We start from the raw sequence: 26,447 nt of genomic DNA, 5'->3' as shown, positions 1-26,447 counted from the left end.
CAGGGTGTCTGGGCTCTCCCTTAGAGATAGGGTGAGAAGCTCGGTCATCCGGGAGGGGCTCAGAGTAGAACCAATGCTCCTCCGTATCGAGAGGAGTCAGTTGAGGTTGCTCGGGCATCTGGTTAGGATGCCTCCTGGACGCCTCCCCGGTGAGGTGTTCCGGGCCCGTCCCACTGGGAGGAGGCCCCAGGGAAGACCCAGGACACGTTGGAGAGACTATGTTTCTCGGCTGGCCTGGGAACGCCTCGGGGTCCCCCCAGAAGAGCTGGAGGAAGTGGCCGGGGACAGGGACGTCTGGGTCTCTTTGCTCAAGCTGCTGCCCACGCGACCCGATCCCCGGACCAGCGGAAGATGATGGATGGATGGATGGATGGGCCACCACCGCCTTGAGCGACGCATCAACTGTAAATCCGCCTTTACGTTCCTCTGGATCATCCCCGTTGGCGTCATCTCCGTCTGAGGAAATTCTTGAGCCCATGCAGGTGGGTTGAGCGAGACTCACACTGAGAGTTTTTTCATGTGAAGGCAAATGAGTGTATCTATTGCGGTTCCAAGGGTCATTATATCTACGCCTGTGCATTGCGGCCAAAAGACGGAGCCCACTAGTAGAGGCAGGATTACAGGTGGGCAGAACTCTGAAAGAAACTCCTTCTCGTTTTACTCTACGCGTGAACATTCAACTTGATAACACAACCCGAGAACTTTTCTCCCTAGTGGACTCTGGAGCGGAACAGAACCTGCTGGACCCAGGTGTGGCTTCCCAACTTAGTCTGCCACTGGAAACCCAGCCTTCACCTACCATGATCTCAGCACTGGATGAAGGTATCTTGACTACCATAAAACCAAGCCCATCACTCTTATTGTTTCAGGAAACCACTGTGATTTAAACGAGTTCCTCCTGTTCCCCATCTCTAGCTTCCCCTTAATTCTTGGTTAACCCTGGTTAGCCCTTCATAACCCACACATTCTCTGGTCGGAACGTTGGATTGAAGGCTGGAGCTTTTTCTGCCTTTCCAACTGCCTTAGATCGGTCCTCCAATAACCCCCATCAGATATCACAATCCCTCCTGTACATTTGTCTTTAGTTCCCGCTAAATATCACAACCTTGGCAGTTTTCAGTAAGGACAAGTCCATGTCATTACCTCCTCATTGCCCCTATGACTGTGCTATAGACCTCCTGCCTGGAGCTCCCCTGCCTTCCAGTCGACTTTATAATCAGTCTCATCCCAAGCAAAAAGCCATTGAATGCTATATCGGTGAATCTTAAGCAGCAGGTATCATCAGACCATCCCCTTTCCCTGTAGGAGGTGGGTTTTTTCTTTGTGCAGAAGAAGGATAAGAGCCTGCAGCCCTGCATTAACTATTGGGCCTGAATCAAATCACTCATCTCATCTGCCTTTGAACCCATCCAGGGAGCTACCACCTTCACCAAGCTCAAACTCCACAACGCATACCGTCTGATCAAAATTTGTGAGGGTGATGAATGGAAGAGAGCCTTCAACACACCGTTAGGGCACTTTGAGTACCTGGTCAAATCTTTTGGCCTCACAGATGCCCTTGCATCCCTTATAAACGACATTCTGAGAGACCATCTAAATCTGTTAGTGTTTGTTTACCCTGTTGACATTGCGATCTTTTCAAAATATACTGCAGAACACAGATGACATGAAAGGGTCACCAGACTCCTGGAGAATCGCCTCTACATTTAGGCCAAAAAATGTGAATTCCACGCATGTTCAGTCACCTTCCTCAGCTACATTTTCCAGGGCGGACAGGTGAAGATATCCTTGGCGATATCAACATCCACGTCGACACCCCCTCCTGCCGCTTTGCTGATGACTTCCTCCAATTACTGGACTGCTTTAACGTAAAGCAACTTGTTCATGTCCCCACACACATCAGGGGGCACACCTTGGACCTGGTCATCACAAACTCCGCCCCTCTCACCAACCTGCAGGTGTATGACCTTGGTGTCTCTGACCACAAGGTTGTCTCTATGGAGTTGCTATCCTCATCCAACCCCTTCAAGCCTAAACGCAATATCTCTTTTAGAAACCTCAAAAACATAAACCCAGAACTCTTGGCAGCAGATTTCCAGCATCTTTCCACTCTTTTCTCATCAGCCGACGAAGCAGTGGACTACTACAACAGCCATCTGAATAGCCTCCTGGACCTTCATGCCCCTGTCAAAACCAGAGCAGTCACCTTCACCCGCTCAGCGCCCTGGTTCACAGATGAGCTTCGGAGGATGAAGACGGCGGGACGGGTCCTTGAGCGGCGCTACAAAACCTCTGGCCTCACTGTCCATAAACAAATCTACCGGGAGCACCAAAAACAATATTCAAAATCCCTTAAAGGGACAAGGTCACAGTTCTATTCCGATGCCATCAGAAACAATCCAGGAAATTCCAAAAAACTTTTCTCCACCATCAGCTATCTCCTCAAACCACAATCCCCTCCACTGATGGGCACTACAGCAGAGCAGTGCAATCGTTTTATGTATTTTTTCACCTCAAAGATTGCTCACATCCGCTCAGCCCTTTCCGGCCCCCCCACTCAAGCTGATCCCCCAACATCTGCCATCACCCAACCCCTGACCTGTTTTCCTTTGGTCTCACCAGAAGAGGTGCGAAACATCATCAGGAAGATGAAACCCTCAACTTGTGCCCTTGACCCCCTCCCAACCTCCCTGGTAAAATCCCATATTACTGTCCTAAGTCCCCTGATCACCTCTGTCATAAATCACTCTCTCCAAACCGGCCATGTCCCCCCCGTTCTAAAAACAGCCATTATCAGACCACTTCTCAAAAAACACAACCTTGACCCAGAGGTCCTCTCAAACTACAGGCCCATCTCCAATCTACCCTTCATTTCAAAAGTACTTGAGAAAGCAGTTGCCACCCATCTTCAGAACCATCTACAACTAAATAATCTGTATGAAAAATTTCAGTCCGGTTTCCGCCTCGCCCACAGCACAGAGACTGCACTAATAAGAGTCACAAACGACCTTCTTATGTCATCCGATGCCGGCACTCCCTCCCTCCTCATCCTCCTGGACCTATCTGCTGCTTTTGACACAGTTGACCACACTATTCTCCTGAACAGGCTCCACCTCACCACTGGACTCACAAACACTGCCCTCACTTGGTTCCAGTCATACCTTACAAACCGGACAGAGTACATTTCCAGGGGTCACTCCACATCGAACCCACACACAGTCACCTGCGGTGTCCCCCAGGGGTCAGTCCTTGGCCCCATCCTGTTTATCCTCTACCTCATTCCCCTTGGTCAGGTCATCAGCCGCCATGGCTGTTCATTTCATTGTTATGCCGACGACACACAACTATATGTAAATGCCACTGCTGCAACCCCCCCTCTTCATCACCGTCACAACTCACCGCCTGTCTGGAGGAGGTAAAGCTATGGATGGAGCACAACTTCCTCCAATTAAACAGCTCCAAAACTGAAGCTATCCTAGTCGGCACTCCTCACCAGACCAAATCATCTCCCATAACCAGCATCACCTTTTCCGGCTCCAACATCCCCCTCTCATTAACTGTGACCAACCTTGGTGTTAAAATGGACCCCCAACTCAACTTTGATTCTCATATCAACCTCCTCTGCAAAACCTCCTTCTACCACCTCCGGAACATTTCCAAACTCCGCCCCATTCTTTCCCTGTCAGATGCCGAAAAGCTGGTACATGCTTTTGTGTCATCAAGGCTGGACTACTGCAACGCACTTCTCATCGGGATCTCTAGCAAGAGCCTGCAGAGGCTCCAATACATCCAGAACTCTGCAGCTAGGATCCTGATGAGAGTGCGTAAACATGAGCACATTACCCCCATCCTCCACTCACTATTATTATTATTATTAAGATGGACCCGGACAAAATACAGGCTGTGGCTGAGTGGCCCACTCCCACTAACCGTAAGCTATTACAAACATTCTTTGGTTTCGCTAACGTTTATTGCCGTTTCATCTGCATCTATAGCATGGTCACATGTATCATATTCATTATCACTCAGTGTAACCATGATGTTTGTATTAAGATCTGTTCATATGTCAAATGCCAACACGACACAGACATTTGAAATAGTTTAATTCCCAGCTTGAGGTTCAGACTCATGCCCTTTTAGTGTTGGAGAACCCTCGACTTTCAGCTTTAGTCTCCCTGCAAAGTCAGCATTGTACTGGTTCTCATTCATAAACCTGTGGTCTGTGATGTTTGGTGCACGACTCAAAACCTATCCCGACTGTGTTGCTGGCCAGGAATACCAAACCATATCCACAAAATCAAGATTGCTGGGTTATTGGGGAAGCTGGAAAAGATCTATTTGCCCTTGTAACCAAAATCACATTTTCTTGAAGACATCTGAAGTAGAAACAAAGTACTGCGCTCTGAAAAGTACTTGGGGATCACTTGTTACATGTACCACAATAACTGGATAATGTGCACACTCAAGCGACTCTTGAGACTACTTGAGAAAATGTGTTCCTTCCGCCTAAAAAATACTAAAACATATGTGCACCTCTTTTTTGAGCCATTTTAACGCTGTCGGTAAGACAGTAAACATGGAAAAGCATGCCATTTGATCTTTAGGTTTGAATGTAGTTTATCAGTATGCAATTTAAAGAAAAGAAAGAAAGAAAACAGGTTTTCTATTCCTGCAGAATTAGACCACACAAGCCTGACTTAAAAGGGTATTTAAAGGTCATCTACATTATCCTGATTGAAGGCAGCACACAAAAGGACACTCAGACACAGAAAAGCAGCAATTAGCAGAAGTTATTGCACCCCATTCCTTTAAAGAAAAAAAAGAAAGAAAACTCATCTCTCTCACTCTCACTCACACACACACTTCATTACTCAAATAGTTTTGCAATATAAAGATAGAAAAGATAGAAAGCAGTTGTAACTCTTCTGTTAATCTGAAATCTAGCCGTTTGTTTGACTTGTGTCTCCCTTTTGTACCTGAAATTTTGCCAGTAAGAGGTCTTTAGTCAGAGAGGTATGAAGGTAGAATTTTAATGAAACATAATGATAATATAATAATAATCAGTAACTACAGTTCCTTTCCTTCTCATTTACTTGCTGCTGGTGATGTGGTTGCTGTTTGTTTTGTTTCTTTTATGTTTCTGCAGATTTTCCTGTGTAAGGCCATAGTTTGCTTTCTTTTCTCTCCACAGATGCAGCAGTTGGTCACCAATAGCCATCTATCTTGTCTATCTGTTCAAGCTCTCTCCTTTCGTCTCTCTTCACTCCCCCTCTTTCTTTAATTTCTCCTTTAGAAAAAAAAACAACAACAAAAAAACCAATGGTGCTGAAAAATGTCATGAGAAAACTGCCACTGTGGACTTTGGCTTTGCTGATGACTGTACCTCCGAGTTCAGCAAAAAAACACACAAAAAAATGTTCAACACACAAAAATAAACAGTCCACATACAGACAACCTTACCTATTGTGTCTCCTTGCTCATGAACCATGCTGGCCAGATCCTTCATGATTTGACTGACATCCAGCATGTCTCTCTACAAAGGACAAACAAACAAAAATAAACCAGTGGAATACTAATTAAAATCCACATTTCATGTCACACAGACAGTGAGACCACTATGCATACAGGAAACTTAAAGTAATGGCCACTTAATTATGTTGTTGGTCTTTCCATCTCTTATAAATGTTGTAATAGATTTTGTTATTGTTCTATATCATCATAGAAAAGCTGATGGGGCAGAATATTTTTAACAGAGGTTCTCCATCCTTGGGTAAACTTGATTCCTAAATTTCATGCCAGTGGAACACACAAGTTTTTTATGCTATAGGAAGCTAACTTGGAGACATGATGCAAATATCTTTCATGTATCTTTCATGCCCCCAGGCTCTAGAATAAGCTCCCCGTTGAGCTGCGTCTTATTTCTGACCTAGGCCTCTTCAAATCTAGGCTAAAAACCTACTTATTTAGGATTGCTTTTAATACCCAGTAGTATGATGACACTTTTATCTTATTTGATTTTGTTGTATTGTATTGATTTCACTGTTCTTTTATTGTTTTTATTTGTTTTTACTTATTCTTCTCTTTATTTATTACCTGCTGTAAATCACTTGTCTGTAAAGGGCTGTATAAATAAAGTACATTTACATTTTACATTTACATGTACAGTGGAAACCGCTTATAGTGATCACGTTGGTCCAGAGCCAATTTGAACACTATAAGCGGTTGATTACTAAAACCGAATTTGTATTACAGTACAAGTATTTCAGAATATCATCTAAATGCCATTTGTATCGTTTTTCAATGAGAAAAATGAAATGAAACGGATAGCTTCAGCAATTACTGAATTTTATTATCATGCAAGTTTAATTACAGTACTGCGCAGTGCGCTGTCCTTTTCTTTCTCCGTCGTTAGCATTCATGACTGTCTCCCGTTGCTTAATTAGACTACACAAGGTAGCCTGAGGAATGCCAAGCTTCGCCGCAGCATCTCGTTGGCTCGTTTTTGGTAATTTGTCATACGCCTCGAGGAGACTACGTTTTTCATTCAGAGAAAATGACTTCCTTTTTCCAGCCATGATTCGCGCGCTTGCTGCCCGGTGTCAATTCGTTACGTTAGCTAGCGAGGCAGAAGCATAGGGCAGAAGCAGACGTCCAGAAAGGAATCAAGGGAGTAAAAAATAAAATAGCTACACGTAGTTTTAAAATGATTTTTGCACATGTTTACGTTCATAAAATGGCCAAAAATTAACATTATAAGCGGATTTCTTGATTACTATAAACAAATTATTTAAACAGCATTTGTATAGAAATGATTCTGTCCCAAGCCTTTTGATCTCTATAAGCGGTTGATTACTATATCCGTGACCACTATAAGCGGTTTACACTGTACTAGAATTCCAATTTGGATAAGTAATTGTTATTAGTTAACTAACAAACTAAAAAAAAATTTAAACACAAACCCTTGAATGGAGACTTCTGATGAATTTGAGAGAAACTATTTGATATATTTTTGTAAATGGAATGTAATTACTTTTCTTACAACATTTCTCTGACATGTTTAGTCATTAATTACTTTTCAAATGAAGATTTAGAAATTTTAAGATTGTATTAAATAATGCTTTGTTATGATTAAAATCTAAGGTGAAAGTAAAGCAAACATACATGGTTGTAATTAAATGAATTAGAAACTATTTTGAATCATTGCTAATGATGTAATGATATAAATACATCAACAAGCAGTCTTTAGACTAAAAAAAGGTGGGGTTTTTTTATAGCTGAGAGAACATAAGGACAGGCTGCATCCTGACCACCACATTAACGCTCACTATTTGCTGAAAGCCAAAGAAGTTGACTCACAACACAAATTTGGGGCTGGTGGAAGTGGGAAATGAGACAGTAATGGAGCACAATATTTTGTCAGACTGCCTGTCAATCATAATTACATTAACACATAAAAAAATAAATAAAAAGAACTGTGAGAGTGAAAATTTTCTATTAGCCTGTAAACAGTGAAATCATTCAGCACTTTGTCATATTTTGCTTTTCTGAGTCGTCTGCAATGTTTTAGAACCCCCCTCATCGCTTTTTTGATGTTTACTGCTGTCTCCGGTATTTGCCTAATTTTGATTCTTCTCAACCTGCTTCAGAATGGCAAGCATGGTGCACGTCTAAAGAGGTCCGTAAAAGCACCATAAACGTCTGTTTTCAAAATCATCAACTCACCGGAGTGGTTACTGGTGTGCACTGGTAATCCATATCAAATTTCGTTGCGAAAAGTTGCTTCTGTCGTGTTTTATTTGACATTTTGTACTGGATGTTCGTTGATATTACTCCGCCACCGCTAAGAAAATAGTGCGAGCATGAATGAGCTGCCAAATAAAACATAAAACATGTGTAGGCAAACACTGCCTCTGTAGGTTATGCAGAATGCAAGGAAGCTGATTGGATAGAGTTTCACAGCTCAGATGGACCATGAACTAAACCCAAAATCCTACTGTAAATGCAACAAAGGAGTTAAAAACGTTAAATATTCTGTATGATTATCTATACACAAACCAGCTGAAGATAGCTGCAGTAGATGTCTGGCAAAACATCCCAGAGTAAACATGTTCCTTTATGATGTCCATGCGTTATTTTTGGATATGTCAATTTTCCAATTGCATTTGAGAGCCTTAAGAACAGTCTTATATATCAATAGGCTATCATTCTTAATATTTTCTCTTTCATTGAATAACTGGTTTGAATATGTTTTGAATAAAAGGTAAAATTACACCACCTGTGTTCGTGTAACCTGAGTATTTTTACTATATATGAGGGGAAAAGAAGCAACTGAAATCAAATTCCCTCATCTTTTAATTGACAAATATAATGAATTTGTGTTTAAAGGGACACTCCACCCATTTGCATTAGGCTTTGCATTGTTAGAAACCCAGTCATACTTTTGAATGGTCATGCAACACTCTCTCATTTCCCCCTGAGACGGGAGAAATCTGTATTCACCTCTTTCCACTTCCTCCTACAATGACGCAAAAATTGTCATTTTGCGTCATTGTAGGCGGAAGAGTAAGAGGGGTGGATTTCTGTTGAGACTACAAGCGCTAGTTCCCACCCTTCAACACCGCCCATAGGGGGTTGGACCTAATGCGCTAACAGACCTATCACAGATCAGTGCCAGTGCTTTAGACTGGCAGAGAGCTGCAGCTAACTATATATATATATAGATATATGACACACCTTGTTGGGTTGGAGGCTTTGCTGACGCTGTGACGCTTTGCGGTAAGACGTGTTGCATCACTTCCTGTTACCTTGCTCGTGCACTGTGGAATTTCTTGCTCCGCTTGGAGTACTGATAATCACTTTATTTCGATCTATAACTTACACAATTTTGCATAGTTAAACTCTATAGCTTACCGTTCTGTTCTAACACACTCCTACAGATCTTTAATCTTTATTCTCACTTTTTAGCGGTGTGTCTGGTTCTCTAGCGTAGCATGGCTACCGGTTCTCTTCCTCCTTCTCCTGCTTTCACCTGCTCCGTGTGTCAGATGTTTAGTTACTCCTCTGCCTCCTTTAGCGATAATGGTACATGTAACAAATGTAGTCTTTTTGTAGTTTTGGAGGCGAGGTTATCTGAATTGGAAGCTCGGCTCTGCACTGTTGAAAATCAACCGATAGCGAGCCAGGCCCCTTTTGCCAGTGTGGAGCCACCTAGCGTAGCTAGCTCCATTAGCCGCCCCCAGGCAGAACCCGAGCAGCCGGGATTACATCGTGGCTGGGTGACTGTCAGGAAGAGGCATAGCTCTAAAGTCAAGCCCGTTGTTCACCATCGACCTGTCCACGCTTCTAACAGATTTTCCCCACTCAGCGACACACCCGCTGAGGACAAAACCCTGGTAATTGGCAGCTCTATAGTCAGAAACGTGGCATTAGAGGCACCAGCGGCCATAGTCAAATGCATTCCAGGGGCCAGAGCGGGCGACATAGAATCCTATTTAAAACTGCTGGCTAAGGATAAACGTAAATATGGTAAAATAGTTATTCACGTCGGCGTTAATGACACCCGGTTACGCCAATCGGAGGTCACTAAAATTAATGTTGCATCGGTGTGTGATTTTGCCAAAACAATGTCGGACTCCGTAGTTTTCTCTGGACCCCTGCCAAATCTGACCAGTGATGACATGTTTAGCCGCATGTCGTCTTACAATCGCTGGTTGTCTAGATGGTGTCCAGCAAACAACGTGGGCTACTGAGATAATTGGCAATCTTTCTGGAGAAAACCTGGTCTGATGAGGAGAGACGGCATCCATCCCACTTTGGAAGGAGCAGCTCTCATTTCTAGAAATATGGATGAATTTATTTGCCACCCTAAAACATGACAACCCAGGGTTCAGACCAGGATGCAGAGTTGTAGTCTTACACACTTCTCTGCAGCTTCCCACCTGCTGCTACCCACCCAATCGATTAACACAAAAGGAGCAAATCCTCTTGTGCAAAAAGAAATTATTAAAACAAAAACTTTAACTGAACAAAAACATCAAACTATTAAATGTGGTTTGCTGAATATCAGATCTCTCCTTTCGAAGTCTCTGTTAGTGAATGAGTTGATTTGTGATCATCATATTGATATATTTTGTCTTACAGAAACCTGGCTGCAGCAGGAGGATCATGTTAGCATTAATGAAGCAACTCCCTCTGACTGTTTAAATGTTCACGTTCCTCGAACCACAGGCAGAGGAGGAGGAGTGGCAGCTATTTTCAGATCAGGGTTACTCATCAGTCCCAGACCCAAGATTAGTTTGAGCTCTTTTGAATATCTGATTCTCAGTTTTTCCCACGCAAAGTGGAAATCCCAGAAACCTCTTGTGTTTGTTGTTGTGTATCGTCCACCTGGCCCTTATTCTGAGTTTCTGTCTGAATTCTCAGAGTTTTTATCCCAGTTAGTGCTGAGTACAGATAAAGTCATTGTAGTGGGTGACTTTAATATTCATGTAGATGTTGAAAATGACTGCCTGAATATGAACTTTAATTCTATATTAGACTCTATTGGATTTTCTCAGAGTGTTCACGGACCGACTCACTGCCTTAATCACACCCTTGATCTTGTTCTGACTTATGGCATTGAGAGTGAACAGTTAACAGTGTTCCCTCATAACCCTGTCTTATCTGACCATTTTCTGATAACCTTTGAGTTTACATTACTTGACTATACAGTTTCTGAGAAGAAATTTACATATAGAAGGTGTCTATCAGAGGATGCTGTAACCAGATTTAAAGAATTAATTCCATCATCCTTTTCTTCACTGCCATGTGCAGATATGACAGAGGACGACTACCTAAACTTTACTCCAGCAGCATTTGACTCTCTTGTTGACAGCACTATAGTTTCAATGCGTACAGCACTGGACAATGTTGCCCCTCTGAAAAGGAAGGTAATCAGTCAGAAGAGGTTGGCTCCTTGGTATAATTCACAGCTGCGTGCTTTAAAGCAGACTGCAAGAAAGCTGGAGAGACAGTGGCGTTCCTCTAATTTAGAAGAGTCTCAGTTAGTCTGGAAAGATAGTTTAACAATGTATAAGAAAGCCCTTCGTAAAGCTAGAACTGCTTATTATTCATCATTGATAGAAGAGAATAAGAATAATCCCAGGTTTCTTTTCAGCACTGTAGCCAGTCTGACTAAGAGTCCGAGCTCTGCTGAGCCAGTTATTCCTTTAACTCTCAGCAGTGATGATTTCATGAGCTTCTTTATTAATAAAATTGTTTCTATCAGAGAGAAGATTGATGGAGTCCTTCCCACTATTATCAGTGATGTATCATCAAGTACAGCAGCTTTAGAAGTATCTTTAGAACCTGATTTGTATTTAGACGGCTTCTGCCCAGTTGATCTCTCTGAACTAACAACAGCAATAGTCTCTTCTAAACCATCAACTTGTGTTTTAGACCCAATCCCAACCAGACTGTTCAAGGAGGTTTTCCCCTTAATTGACACTTCCATATTGGATTTGATCAATCTGTCTTTGTTGACAGGATATGTACCTCAGACTTTTAAGGTTGCTGTAATTAAACCTTTACTTAAAAAACCTACTCTTGATTCAGAAGTGTTGGCTCATTATAGACCTATATCCAATCTCCCTTTTATGTCTAAAGTTCTTGAAAAAATAGTTGCAGCTCAGCTTTGTGATCATTTACACAGAAATAATTTGTTTGAAGAGTTTCAGTCAGGATTCAGAGTGCATCATAGCACAGAAACAGCACTGCTGAAAGTTACCAATGATCTCCTCTTAGCCTCTGATAGCGGACTTGTGTCTGTGCTTGTCCTGTTGGATCTCAGTGCTGCATTTGATACGGTCGATCACAGTATCTTATTACACAGACTTGAACATGTTATTGGGATTAAAGGAACTGCATTAGGCTGGTTTAAATCATATTTATCTGATAGATTTCAGTTTGTTCTTGTAAACGAAGAATCTTCCTCACACACCAGAGTAAGTCATGGAGTTCCCCAGGGTTCTGTGCTTGGACCGATTCTTTTTACTTTATACATGCTTCCATTAGGTAACATTATTAGACAGCATGGCATAAATTTCCATTGCTATGCTGATGATACTCAGCTGTACTTATCTATAAAACCAGATGAAACCAATAGGTTGGTCAGACTACAAGCATGTCTTAAAGACATAAAGACCTGGATGACTCAGAACTGTCTGCTGCTAAATTCAGACAAAACTGAAGTCGTTATCTTTGGACCTGAGCGTTTCAGGGAGAAATTGTCTAGCTATATAGTTACTCTAGATGGTATTTCCTTGGCTTCTAGTTCTACAGTGAGGAACCTTGGAGTTATTTTTGACCAGAACTTATCATTTGACTCGCATATAAAACAGGTTTCTAGGACTGCCTTCTTTCACCTTCGTAATATTGTTAAAATCAGGAACATCTTGTCTCAGAGTGATGCAGAAAAACTAATTCATGCATTTGTTACTTCAAGATTGGACTACTGTAATTCTTTATTATTGGGCTGTCCTACATATTCTCTGAAAAGCCTTCAGTTGATCCAAAATGCTGCAGCCAGAGTTTTGACGAGAACTAACAGCAGAGATCATATTTCTCCAGTTTTAGCTTCTCTTCATTGGCTCCCTGTTAAATTCAGAATAGAATTTAAGATTCTTCTCCTCACATATAAAGCTCTTAATGACCGAGCTCCATCATATCTTAAAGATCTCATTGTAAGATATTTTCCTAACAGAGCACTTCGTTCCCAAACTGCAGGTTTACTTGAGGTTCCCAGAGTTTCTAAAAGTAGAATGGGAGGCAGAGCCTTCAGTTATCAGGCCCCTCAATTGTGGAATAAGCTGCCAGTAAATGTCCGGGAAGCAGACACCCTTTCCACTTTTAAGACCAGGCTTAAAACTTTCCTTTTTGATAAAGCTTATAGTTAGGGATGGCTCAGGTGATCCTGAAACATCCCATAGTTAAGCTGCTATAGGCCTAGACTGCTGGGGGGCCTCATCTGACACACCTTTCCTCACTTTACTCTCTTTATGTATATGTGATATTATTGTGGTCATTAACTCGTGTTTCCCTGTTCCAACAGATATCCTTTGAATGGTGTTACAGTGCCGCCGTCGCGGTGGCCCCCTGCCCCCCTCCCCCCCCCTTTTTCTGTCTTCTCAAACCCCAGCTGGTCGAGGCGGATGGCCACCCTTCCTGAGTCTGGTTCTGCCAGAGGTTTCTTCCTGTTAAAAGGGAGTCGTTTCTCTCCACAGTCGCCTCAGGCACGCCGCTCAGGCCGGGAGATTGGACCGAAAAACAAAAAGTTTTCAGTGCAATCTGTTGGTTTTCTTAGCTAGGAAATTGTTTTTGAATTGGCTCTATATGAACGAATTGGATTATTTTATGAATTATGATTATTATTAATTAATTGAATTCCAATTGGCTTGAATTGGACTTACTATCTAAGTGCCTTGAGATGACATTTGTTGTATTTGGCGCTATATAAATAAAAATGAATTGAAAAAAATGAATTGAATTGAATATATCTATATATATATATCTATATATATATAGATATATATATATCTATATATCTATATGGGTATATATAGATATAGGTATATATAATTGTCATGAGATCCACACTCCTTACCAGTTGGTGGCTTTAATGCTGCTTTAAGTTGTTTGCCAACCGCCAATAAAAAAAACGAAATAGAGAGAGAGAGAGAGAGAGAGAGAGAGAGAGCTCAGAGCTGCAGCTAACACGGAGGACTGGAGAAGATATGGCTCGAGCTGGGGCGAATTGGTGGCGTCCTGGAGACCTACTTTAGAATACCTAAAGTCAACTGGAAACGACAGCCAAAGCCTACAGGGCCAAATGGACGTCTTTCTGTAAAGTAAGTTTGTTTTCTTTGTTACTATGTCAAGGAGTACTCTTGCTAACACGCTAACGTGGCATGTTCATTGCACAAATAGCTTGCAGTTATGCAAGCTACTGTGGCACGCTAGGCTCAAATGCCATCACTCACTTTGTGATCAATGTTTTGTCTAGACAATTTCGTCTAACAGCCTACCGGCACTTTCTTGAGTGGGTCCTGCAAGGAGAGAGATTGGGCAGAGGGCGTCTGTCGTGCAGGCTATCCGCCAGAACTACCCAGCTCCAGACGTCCAGTACTGCGCAAGTACCCCTGACTGCAGACCGCAGATCGGGGCGGAGATCAACGTTGAGGGGGCGGAACGTTGAGGGGGCGGGGCTCAACGTTGAGGGGGCGGAGCTCAATGACTCCTTTGCGGGTGCCATCTGGTGGCGGAGACCATGCAGCACATTCACAACCAGCAAGCAGCACCGAGTTGCCTAAAATAAGGAATCAATTATAACTGTATATAAAACAACTATAATAATATGTATTATATATATAATTATATATATGAAACAATTATATATATTAGATAGATAATTCTATATATATAAGCACACAGTTTGACCAATCAACTATCTGCAGACTGAGATCAGCTGATTATCTGAGTCAAGACTGTCGTACTGTTGCCTGTTTGGGACGAAAACCTGCACCTGGTGATGGAAATTGAATCATTTTGAACCATTGTCTCATAAAGTGGTTCACTACCCGAAGCTTCATTCAATTCCCTTGGGTTACATATACTGGCAGTAGCGATTGTTGCACCAAATAAAGCAAATATGATACATCTCTTCTGTATATAATAACACAATAATTTAAAAACAATGTGAAAAATTTTGGTTTGTCATTCATATTTTCTTTGGGAGTGTGCTTGGTGTAATAAAGAGGGTGCTTGTGTTACTTCACGTGTTTTTATTCAAGAAAAGTAGTTTTTGCTCAGTAGAAGGGCTCAAACGGTTTCTTTTTTTTTTTAGACAATTTCTCCAGCGAGTTTGAAGCATGCTTTGAAGCTTTGGTGTTATTTATTTTTTTAAAAAACCGAGTGTGTAGGGGCATAGTACTATAAATTATTTTATGAGACACACATCTCTCTTTTTTAAAAAAAAAAATTGACAGTTCTCGTTTATTTTTGAAAACCGGAAGTTACCACATGCTGTTGAAAGTTAGCGCTGAGTTTCTCAGTCGTCTCCGTGGTGTAAGATAATAACTAAGGTAATAACTAAGAACACAGTGTATCGTCACAGAGAGCATAGCATATTTTAAAATGAAAAAAATGTTACTTTCTTCCTTGTCTGTCACAAATATTGCAAAATAGCACATTAAAAAACGAATCTACTTCTTCTCCTCCACACAGTCTTCTTCTGCGGTTCAATAGCCGCTTTCGGACAGACCGTTGTAAGAAAGTAGTTATCAGAACTACCCTCCTCGAATTTCGTTCTGATAACTATCCTTCCCCAGCGGAACTGTTTCAGTCTGCATTCGCACATGAGTCGGGACCTGATAGGGACTGATGCGCCGCGCGCAGCCGTCTGCTTCAGTGACGTGTTAGCCGTTAGCCGTTTAGCTACATTCAAACACAAAACAAAACGGTAAAAGTAAGGAGAGTAGAAAAAACACCACCAAGAAGCTAATATGGAGAGCGGGGAGGCCACTGTGTTCATGGTCTGCATGATGGTGATATTAATCATGGACATCACATCAGGCGTCTAATATCAAGGCTGGAAAAGCTCACAGAGAGAGTCAGGAGATACTTTTTCATTTCATGAAGGAAGAAAGGAGAGCAGAGCGCTGCAGACAAATGAGACCAGTGTAAGTTTAACTTATTAAACACCCACCGGTTGTGTCTGTGTCTTATGAGGAAACATTTCAGCCGTGATGGCATGACATGGGGCGTAGCTACCGACCACCACACACCTACGTCAGATTCGTTCTATAAGAACTATGAAAAGACCCGACCTTGGAGAAGGAGCTAAATAGTTATAGGAACTAAGGGAGAAAGCCCAGAGTTCCTGTATGTCCGAACACGGGAGAAAACGGCCCCGCGGATTAAAAGGTTATTAGAACTGCCAAAGGTTCCTACAGTCCGAAAGCGGCTAAAGTGTTGTTCTATGTTGAGCATCAACAACGTTAAGCACCGCCACCAGATGGCACCCGCAAAGGAGTCATTGAGCTCCGCCCCCTCAACGTTCCGCCCCCTCAACGTTGATCTCCGCCCCGATCTGCGGTCTGCAGTCAGGGGCTACTCGTACTGCGGGCACCAAGAAGCTCAGGAGGAGCTATAGTTTCCTTGTTTTATATTCATTCAACAGTTGTATTGTTTGTATAGTTATTTAATTAAATGGTTAAAATGTACGTTGTTGTGGTTCTTTCTTAATGTTGCTCCAAGTGTATTCGAGTTATTGAACGACCAACATTTCAGAACTGGATCTACCTAGCTACTGTTACCTCAGATGACAAAACGACAGAATTGTGATCATAGCCTACCTATAATTACTATAAATTATGAAGCATTACAAGTATACATTGCATTATAAGTTTGTTGCAAATCAGTTACCTCCTTCCAAGTTTATGATGCTATTCTAAACTTTGTTGAAGGCAGACAGGAGAGAAGGAGTGAGATTTTGTGTTTTAATTCACAAAATAAGAATTGTCATGAACATAAAGACACACAAACAACATTATCCACACCATAAAAAAAGAGGTATTGACCCTGTGATTGAGTATACAGTAAGGTGCTCGATGGAAGTGCAAACAGGTAAGGCAGTGACATGATTTCCAGGTAGTGAAAAGTCGGGTGGAGCTCGTACACTCTCGGGGGATTGGCCTGCGGATCTTGTGCATTGCAATGCACTATGGGGATTGTTGTCTTTAATCCACAAGCACAAAAAAGTCATTTTCTGCCTTTTCTCGGTCAAGAAGGCACCAAATTAGAAATGTATGCTACTATTCTACTACATATATGGCCCACTTTCAATACATATTCATGTCTCCACTGGTGGAATGTTCCTTTAATCCTAGATATTTTGTGCGTTCACTTGGCCAAAAGTATAATTTTATTTTTTTTTCTTAAGTTGAAAGTTTTTGTTAAATCATTCCCGTCAGGGCACAGAGCAAAGTAGAGCAGCTACGGTTGACCGCAACTAATTCTCCACAGTCTCCAAGCTTTGAATCGGCACTCTGTGTTTCTGCTCAAAGCAATATGAAAGCTTATAAAACCTCTGTCTATCTTCTGCTCACAAGTCGCCCCATTCCTCCATTATGGCTCCGTGCAATCACAGCTGCGTTTGTGGAGCCGAACCCACTGGGCCATCCATCACAGGTGGCGCAGATTGCTGTGGAAACTGGCAGCCGTCCTGTTACTTGGCTAAAAACATTTGAATGGAGCTTAAATGGCTCCTGGCAAACCTCACCATGATAAAGACTTTTTAACATTTTAATCCAGGCAACCCTGTCTATCATGCTGTAAACAATACCTGGCAAAGCATTAGCCAATCAGGGCTAATGTTATTCGAATGACAAAACAGTTTGTAATCATTTCAGTTTTTGCAGAAGTGAGCAGGCAGAGTTAGACGCACGCACACACACACACGCACGCACACACACAAACGCACACATACGCACACACACACATACGCACACACACACATACGCACACATACACACGCACACACACACACGCACGCACACACACACATGAGCACGCACACACACAGACACGCGCACGCACGCACACACACACGCACGCACACACACACACGCACGCACACACACACACATGAGCACGCACACACACAGACACGCACACACGCACGCACGCACACACACACGCACGCACGCACACACACACATGAGCACGCACACACACACGCGCACACACGCACATTAGGCTCAGAACCAGAACTGGAGATTTTTCTAATAAGATTTCCAACAACATGCTTCCAACAGAGGTGTTTATTATTTCCCAGGGATGTTTGTTATTTTCTGGAGTTCCTGTGGACCTAAAATCTCAGGGAAAGAATTTTAGGGTTGCTTTCACTAGGTCATGTCTGGGCCTCTTGTTGCACTAAAGCCTCGTTTCCACTATGCAGTCCGGTACGGGTCGGTTTGGAACGGTACGGTACGGGTCGGGTCGCTTTGGGGTCAGCTTGTGTTCCCACTGTACAAAGGGGACCCTCAGGGGGGGCGGAGTGCGTGCCGAAGCGTAAATAACAAATAACAGCAAATAACAAATAGCATCCATAATCTGGAACCACCTCCCAGCTTCTTCAGCTTAATGCCACACTGGCTCGCGGTCCGGTTGAAACCACTCTCTGACATTTCTGCGGCGATCAGCTGGAAAACTTTTTGGTTTTGCACAGCGCCATCGAGTTCCCGCTGCACAGCCTCCTCACCAACAACGGAGAGCAGAATGTTCTTGTGTTTCAAATACATGGGCCAGACGTGGCCATCAAACAGGCCAGGGGGATCAGGCACCAGGTAGTTCCTTGAGTTTTATATTATTTCATATATATGTTGTATATTAGTTTTGTCTTGTGGATAGGTTCAAGTGATGGTGAGTGTGTCCTTCACCAGCCCTTCTCGACCATCTAATCTAACCAGCTTTATCAATTCCAAAAACCTTGATTTAGTCCGTGAGGACTAGAATCGCTGACAGTGTAACACAAAAGGACAGGACAAATAAGGACAATGGACAGAAAAACAGACAATGATAGGTCTGTGTGTAAGGTGTACTGTGGTGCGTATAGATGAATGTGTGGAAGTTTATGTTGTGGTCTTCCAGCAGCCAGACATAAAGCAGTGATGTTGACCTTCAACACTTACTCAGAATCAACCAGTGACCACAGGCTGGATCCCAGCTGGTGCTAGTGTGTTGAGCCAGTGCCATGCACCTCCACCAGTGCTCTGGATTGCCCCCCCAGACCCAGCAGGACCTATGCAGCCCAGATAGACCCTGCCAGCCATAGAGCCAGCCAGGGCATGACCACCCCCACCCCCCAACCCCAGGGACAACAGGAAAAAGGACCAGCCCAGAATCCAGGAAAGACACCGACCAGGATATCCTGAGGAAACCAGCGGCCCAGCGGGCATGGTACGGAGGGTAGCACCCCGGCCCCACACACCTGCATCGCAACCCCCGCCGAGGGCAAGGCGCACACCCCCCACCCCCGGCACGCAGGGCAAAGTGGGCGCACCCAACCCGCAGGGAGTACCCAGGAGCCGCACGACACAGGTCCCCCCAGTCAGGAGGGGCCCACCAACCCCCGTGGGGATCCAGTTGGTAAAACATCCACAGCGGGGCTTGGTGGAAAAGCACAAGTGGGAGGGAGCAACCCAGGCAAAACCCGCAGCATCCCCTCACCCCAGCAGGCCACCCCCCGCGACGGCACCGCACTGGCCCCATGGGACACCCCCCCACCACGGTCCCCCAAGAGTCGAGCCCCCACACACGACACGACAAGCCTGGGTGACCCAGAGGGGACGATGGAGGTGATGGAAAACATCTAGCAGATTGAACGTTCCAAATTCAGTTCCAAACCAACAGATGAACATTAAGTGAGAGGAGCTCTTCCTTTTGTTGTCCTGATCAAAGTTATTTTCACCAGTGAATGTGTCCTGATAAAATGTGCCCGCACACACACATCCTGTGGGCTCACGCTCATGTAGAAGCTACCAGATCTTGTGATGATTTCTACAGACAGTCAAAATTAAGGCCTCAGTATGCTTCTCCGTCGCTATCCGTCAATCCGTCTCCGTAGTCCGTCCTTTTGAAGTTCTCCGTCCGTCTGTTGGATACGCAAGGTAATTCACCTCCCGATCAGTAGGCGTCGCTACGTTAAACGACCCAATCTCGCAAAGTCTATGGGGAAAGTGGTTGATTGATTGTTCACCTTCCGGCTCCGTTCCACTCCTCACAGTGAACGATGGCGAACGAGAGAGAAAGACTGTTGTTGGAGTTAGAGCTTGTTGATTTTGAAATGCAAATAATTTTGACCAAATGTTGACCGGCACACAGTAAACTCTTTCAAAAATGGCGGTGTTGCTGTTCTGAGAGGAAGGAGCTAAACCGGAAAAGTGATTCCGGAAATTATGTTGTTAGCCGACCAATCACAACCCTTACGGTCTCCGCGAGTCTCCGTCTCCTGGATAGATAGGAATGTTGGCCGACGCACGCAAGCGTCTCCTGGACGGTCTCCGTAGCTCTCCGTAGGCGACCATAAATCAGCCTTTACCATGTGCACAATTATTGCGACTGCATTAATGTATTTAGAGACATGTGCGAAACTAAACAGCGACACTCCTACAGAAGACAGCACAACACAAGCTGACAAAAAGTGGAATGATAAAACAAAAGTGGGGTTCAGAAGAGCACTTTAAAGAAGTTAGTGAGGCCTACCTGTTCAATCTGAAGGATTTAACAGACAACTTTGCACAGCAGAAAACCGGGGAGAACACCTGTGATAGAAGTTGAACTTTTGTTTTGGCCTTTGCACACACAGCACCACGTTCACCTGTGTCAGGCACTGCCAACTCGTAGGATTTCATTTTCTGGGCTCTGACACCACATTTTGTCACAGAGCTGATAGCGTCTTTTCTTTTAGGCATATGACATTTTGCTGTTGGCAAGAGGCTAGGCAGCGCAGGTGCTCATCCAGGCTCTGGTCATCTCCCGCCTGGACTACTGCAACTCGCTCCTTTCTGGCGCCCCAACTCCCCTTCTCCGTTCTCTACACTGGCTCACTGTAGCTGCAGCATCCAGTTGCAGACTCTGGTGCTGGCCTACAGGGCAGTGGAAGGAACAGCTCCTTCATACCTCCAGGCTATGGTCAAGCCCTACACCCCCGCCCAACCACTTCGCTCTGCGGCCTCCAGGTGCCTGGCTGCCCCCTCACTCAGTGGTCCCTGCGCACGATCGACACGGTCAAGGCTTTTCTCTGTTCTGGCACCCCGATGGTGGAACGATCTCCTGACTGATGTCAGGACAGCTGAGTCGCTGCCCATCTTTGGCCGCAGGCTGAAAACCCACCTCTTCAGGAAACACTACCCAGATCTGCCCTCTTAGGACATCACCTGCTTCGTCCTAGTTCCTTACGCACTTATTTGTTTACTAAATTGTCTTTGTTTTCTAGGTATCTGTCTAGGTATCTAACTTACTGCACTTACTCTAGCACTAGTTCTGCTCTTAGCTGTTTGGTTTTGGAAGGAAATGCACTTCTGATTTCTTGTGACCTGAAGTTCTTTTGCCTACCGATGTGGAACACACTTATTATAAGTCGCTTTGGATAAAAGCGTCTGCAAAATGACCGTAATGTAATGTAATGCTGTTCCTGGTTTTGAAGTATTTTTCACTTACTGCGGAAGTTAACTTAGGTTATGTTAGTGTGATGTCAATTCAGTGGCTGTTTTGTCACTGGCCCCCTGCTGAGTAATATGCTTGAATCCATGTGCAGAAATGTGGAGCTGTAGATAGAAGCACAAGAAGTAGGAGGATGGCAGGCAGCACTCAATAGTAAATAGTTTAGCATGCATAGACTGGGTGCACTGTGCTGAACTAGGCCCTCTTTGACTATCTTGCAATGACTATAGGCTGATTTATACCTCTTTTAACTGCCCTTACGCTTGCGTCTTGCGCTTGCGTTAATGGCTCGAGACGTTTATGCTTCATTTTGCTTTGTCGGCGGTTGCGTGTGCTGCATGGCGATTCACCGCCAGGACAGTAGGTGGAGCAGCGGGTTTTTTCAATGACAAGCCTACTACGATGAAAGGAAATTCACCGCCAGGACCTCTTCGGCAATTCTCTCTTCGGCAAGTCTCTCTTCGGCAAGTCTCTCTTCGAGTGGATTCATGCTTCTTCTTCTTCTTCTTCTTCTTCTTCTTCTTCTTCTTCTTCTTCTTCTTCTTCTTCTTCTTCTTCTTCTTCTTCTTCTTCTTCTTCTTCTTCTTCTTCTTCTTCTTCGCTTTCTACCTTGGCGTTTGAAAACAGCGATATTTTATTAGGGGATGAAACCGGAAGATGAACACGCCGCCGGTTGTGATGTAGATAGTGGCTTGCGCTCGCGTCTTGCGTGAAGTTTAGAAAATTGAGGTGACGCACGCAAGCACGCAAGGGGGGGCTTGCAACCGCGCAAGGGCTTGCGTCGCGTCTTGCGTCGCGTCTTGCGTCGCGTCTTGCGTCACCGACCATAAATCAGGCTTAACTTTGCACCCTCTACAGTGGTTGTATTAAACCCAGAACCATGACTGTCAGGTCTGAAATGCAATGTAGGTTATGCACTACAATACTTCTGTTGCTTTTTTTTTTTTAAATCAGTTTGATTTTGAGTATCTTGATGATTTGTAATAAAAAAAAGATAAATGCAGAGATGTACTGTCCATGTTTCAGTACTTTATAATACAATGTCCCATATAAGTTGGACAAATGAAACTAATTTCAACTATTTCAGGGGTGGCTGTAGCTCAAGAGGAAGAGCAGTCGCCCACCAATCGGAAGGTTGGCAGTTCAACTGCGGCTTCCCCGGGCCACATGTCGAAGCGTCCTTGGGCAAGACACTGTGTATTAGTGTATTAGTGTATGAATATGTATGAATGGACAGGAAGCACAGACTAAGACTTGCTGAATGTGTGTGTGAATGAGGCATGTTGTGTTAGAAGCCCTTTAGCGTCAGTTAGACTAGAAAAGCATTATACAAGTACAGATAATTTACCATTCAGTTTGGGACTGTGAACTAATAATGTCAAATGTTTAACTATGAACACTGAATAGTTAAATTTCAATATTAAATTAACTTTAAGCAAGTTCTTGTGGAGTATGACCAGGAGAGTATGGTAATTTCAAAGCAAACTCATTTTTGTCTCAAGATAGGCAGTTTAAAAAATATATATTTTACATACAGAATTTGAAGAGCTCTGCGGTACTCTCCCACATTTGCAATTTGAACTGTGTCTTTACTGACAGGGTAGTACAGGGACTGATTTAAATGCAGCAAATCTTCATATCATCCTTGGAACAGCCAACTAGAAAAGATAATTTTCTCTCAGCTCTGTAGCAGCTTTAGTTTCACTAAAGTTTCCACTGTTCAAAATCTGCCTGCTTTCTACCTGCATTTGAGTCCCTATGGGCAATATGGCTGCTTCTTTTCTTCACAGCACTCATCTATGTATTGATGCTCACCAAACACACTGACCATACCACTCTGCCAAAACTGATAAGAAAGGCTCAAGGAACATGAAAAAGAACCCAAGGCATTGGCACTGCCTCTAAACTTTGCACGTTTCCTGTCGGAAATAGCCTGAGGCCCACAGAGGCCCCCAATTCAATTCAATTCAATTCATTTTTATTTATATAGAGCCAAATACAACAAATGTCATCTCAAGGCACTTAGATAATAAAGTCCAATTCAAGCCAAATGGAATTCAATTAATTGTAATCATAATTATTCACAAAATATTTTTTTCATTCTACCCCAGAGGCCCCCAGAGGCCCCACTCCTCGACCTGTATAAATCTGCAAGGATCTTCTGCCAACATGGGACCAGACAGAGTAGAACACCTCTCGGGGTTCTATTTTCACATCCAAAGGCGTCAGAAATGTTTTGGCCATACACAATAGAGGACATGGACTTATCATGTCAAGGCTAACTGATATACATTCAGAGGGGCTAGGTAGAGAGTAGTCACCTTTTGTTTTCATTCTACGCTCACCTAGTTAAACACCTTGATATCTTTATATTTGGGGTAATCCTAAATTTTCCTTTTTCTCTTATTTTCATGATATTAGCACCAATCAATAACCCACAACTCTACCCTCATTCTTTATGTGATGGTCTCATCCTCAGATTTTTTTCCTCACTATTCCCACATGGTCTGCACATGTAAAGTGATGAAGTTTGGTATGTCCGGGCCCCTCTGAGGGTATTCTGTTGTGTTTGTGCTTCTACAGGAGGACATCAGAAACTTTTGCTTGGCCCCTCCTGAGTCACTCACATGAAAGTTGCAAGGGTGCTTATTAAGCTGAATTTTCCTAGCGTGCTAAGATGTTCTGGGTTACAGCTTTCTTTCATACTTCGTACATAATGGCATCTAGCAATAAGCTAGAAAAAGTCAAAGGACATTTATTTAGAGAAAATTGATCCTGAACTTGCAGCAGCTCCAGAGGGCAGCATTCCACAACTCCACACGGTAAAAACTGAACTTCTTGTCATGGGGTCAGTGAAGTGTCACTTTTTTGAAGTCCTCGTGCTGGTAGTAAAATAATCCCACTTTTTCTTAATGCTGAAACTCACCTCTGCTGTTGCTTTGACGCATTCAGTCCGCCGTGCTGCTGTTTTCATTGTGAGTGACTGAGGAAAAGAACAGGCCTGAACAAATGAGTGTCTGGGCGTTTTCACGGGACTGAAATGTCAGACTGCACTTCAGACGTTTGTTCTATCTGACACTGGTGTCACTGCACAGGCAGCAACAACACAATTAAACTTGGGGAGATGAAAATATTCATTAAAAAAACCAGCAACGAGGCTGTCGTGGCTTCTGATTCACACCTCAGTCTCCAGTGGCACGACTCGCGTCCCTTCAGCCACGAGGATGCATCATGTGCTGACTGACATGAGAACGTGTGGGAGAGACTGGAGCTTGATCTAACCCAGAGATACTCACTGTGCGGCTCCTCAAGCTCTAATTGGTGGCTCGCACTCACATAGTAGCTTATATTCTTTTATGTATTTTAATGCTTCTTCCACTCCCTGCTGCAATTATTTTCTGTAATGGAGATTAAAATTTCACCAAATGTAGACAGTTTTAAATCCAGGTTAAAGACATTTCTTTTCTCATGTGTCTATGCATGAAATATCTTTTAACTTATCTAGACTGTTGCCTGTTTTTAAATTCATTTAAATGATTGTATTTGTTTCTCTTTATATTCTTTTATGTATTTTTAATGCTTCTTACACTCCCTGCTGCAATGCTTTTATTTTATGTAAAGCACTTTGAACTGTTTGTACATGAAATGTGCTATATAAATAAATTTGATTTGATTTATTAAGTAGTTTTATTAATTTTGCGTTTTTGTAGTAGTAGTATTTTTATTAAGTATTAATTAAGGCTTAATGGTGTTTCCTAAAGGGGGCTCTGTTAAACCTGGCAACGCAGCCCGCTTAAACCACCGTCACACTTGACCACAGAGCACGCTAGCTCCTTTAGCCAGCGCGCGATGCAGGCACAATGGGTCGGTTTTTAATTAAAAAAGGACAAAAACCAGCACAAAAAACATGCTCATCTGGAATGTCTCACTATGATTACAACAACAAACTACAAGTACAACATGAAGAAAGTCGAGGACATGCATGCCAGCTTCAGCTCATCCCAGTATTAAGGTAAATGTGGTCTGAATTGAAAATGTATTGGCTGTGTTGTTTCTTTTTTTGTGGGATGTTTTATCTGTAGAAATGCATATTTGCATACTATAGTATGTTGTGGTAAAAATGGCTCTTCCCTTGATTTTGCTCTGCCAATGTGGCTCTTGGGAAAAAAAGATCTAAAGCAACCTGCACGTATAATAGAAGATGAGAAGAAAAGCACAAAAAAATCTTTCACAGTTCCAAGGGAACTTTGACACTCGGTCAATTTAGGGATCCCCCTCTTTTCAACAATTTTTTTTTTTCTCTGCACTGTTTGATACATTTTGAGGTATCATCACAATTAAAGTGATTTACAATCTCATATACGTATAACAGTGAGCTGCAGGGATTAAAAAATGCTGCAGAGAGAGTGTGATTGTCCCAGCAAGAGTTTTGTGCAAAGATTGCAGTTTGTAGAGGCCAGCCGAATTTATGGCAATATAACATTCAGTCTTACATTACAGAAGGGTGCTGAAACAAACAGAGTGTGGAGGTCTCCTCTTGTGCCTGCAGAGGGAAGTGTGGCACAGCAGAACGCTCCTGTCAGCACGTTAAAAGGGAATCAGCTTCAGCAAGAGCCTATGAAATACACTTTAAACTTTGAGGAGGGAGAATGCTGATAGACGGCACAACCCTCCCCACCCAGGGAGCATTTTCCCTGGGTGGGGAGTTCACAGTGAGAAACTACTCCATTCTCTGAGATGCTCTTGTTTTGTTGGCTTCTTTTGGTTAAATGTGAGTGCAGCAATCAGAGCAGGACCTCATTAGAGAGAAGTCCCACCAGTTTACACAACTAATCACCTCTGGAATCTGAATTTGAGTGTGATCAAACTACAGTGAGCCTCTATTTCCATACATTCATTTCCATATAACACGGTTTGTGAACTGTCTCTACATACTGTAACATAATATAACCTACTATATTTCAAGCCAAGTACTGTAACTAAAGAGATTATTTGTTTCCGTCCCGTAAGTTTGAATTGCAACAGTTTTGATTTGCCATGATGCACATTTCCGCATGTCAGCTGTGGAATGATGTGCATTTAACAGTTTGCATGAGTCACATGTGACTGTGCCAGTCATGTAGACTGAGCTGTGGTGCATTTTTCAGTCAAATCAGCACAGTTCATACAGTTTAAGAGCCTTAGATTAA

General features: G+C 43.1%; 1 protein-coding gene across 1 annotated transcript in view; it reads right to left on the bottom strand.

The window, feature by feature from the left end:
* Positions 1–26,447, bottom strand: part of tsnare1 (T-SNARE Domain Containing 1) — a 380,158-nt gene that overhangs the window by 105,947 nt on the left and 247,764 nt on the right. The window contains exon 9 of the mRNA XM_075466546.1: positions 5,461–5,533. Within this exon, the coding sequence (XP_075322661.1) occupies positions 5,461–5,533 (73 nt within the window). The remainder of the gene's footprint in view (positions 1–5,460; positions 5,534–26,447) is intronic.

The sequence above is a fragment of the Odontesthes bonariensis genome, chromosome 5 (assembly GCF_027942865.1).
Source record: "Odontesthes bonariensis isolate fOdoBon6 chromosome 5, fOdoBon6.hap1, whole genome shotgun sequence".
Lineage (NCBI taxonomy): Eukaryota > Metazoa > Chordata > Actinopteri > Atheriniformes > Atherinopsidae > Odontesthes > Odontesthes bonariensis.
This window is presented reverse-complemented; position numbering and strand designations above follow the sequence as displayed.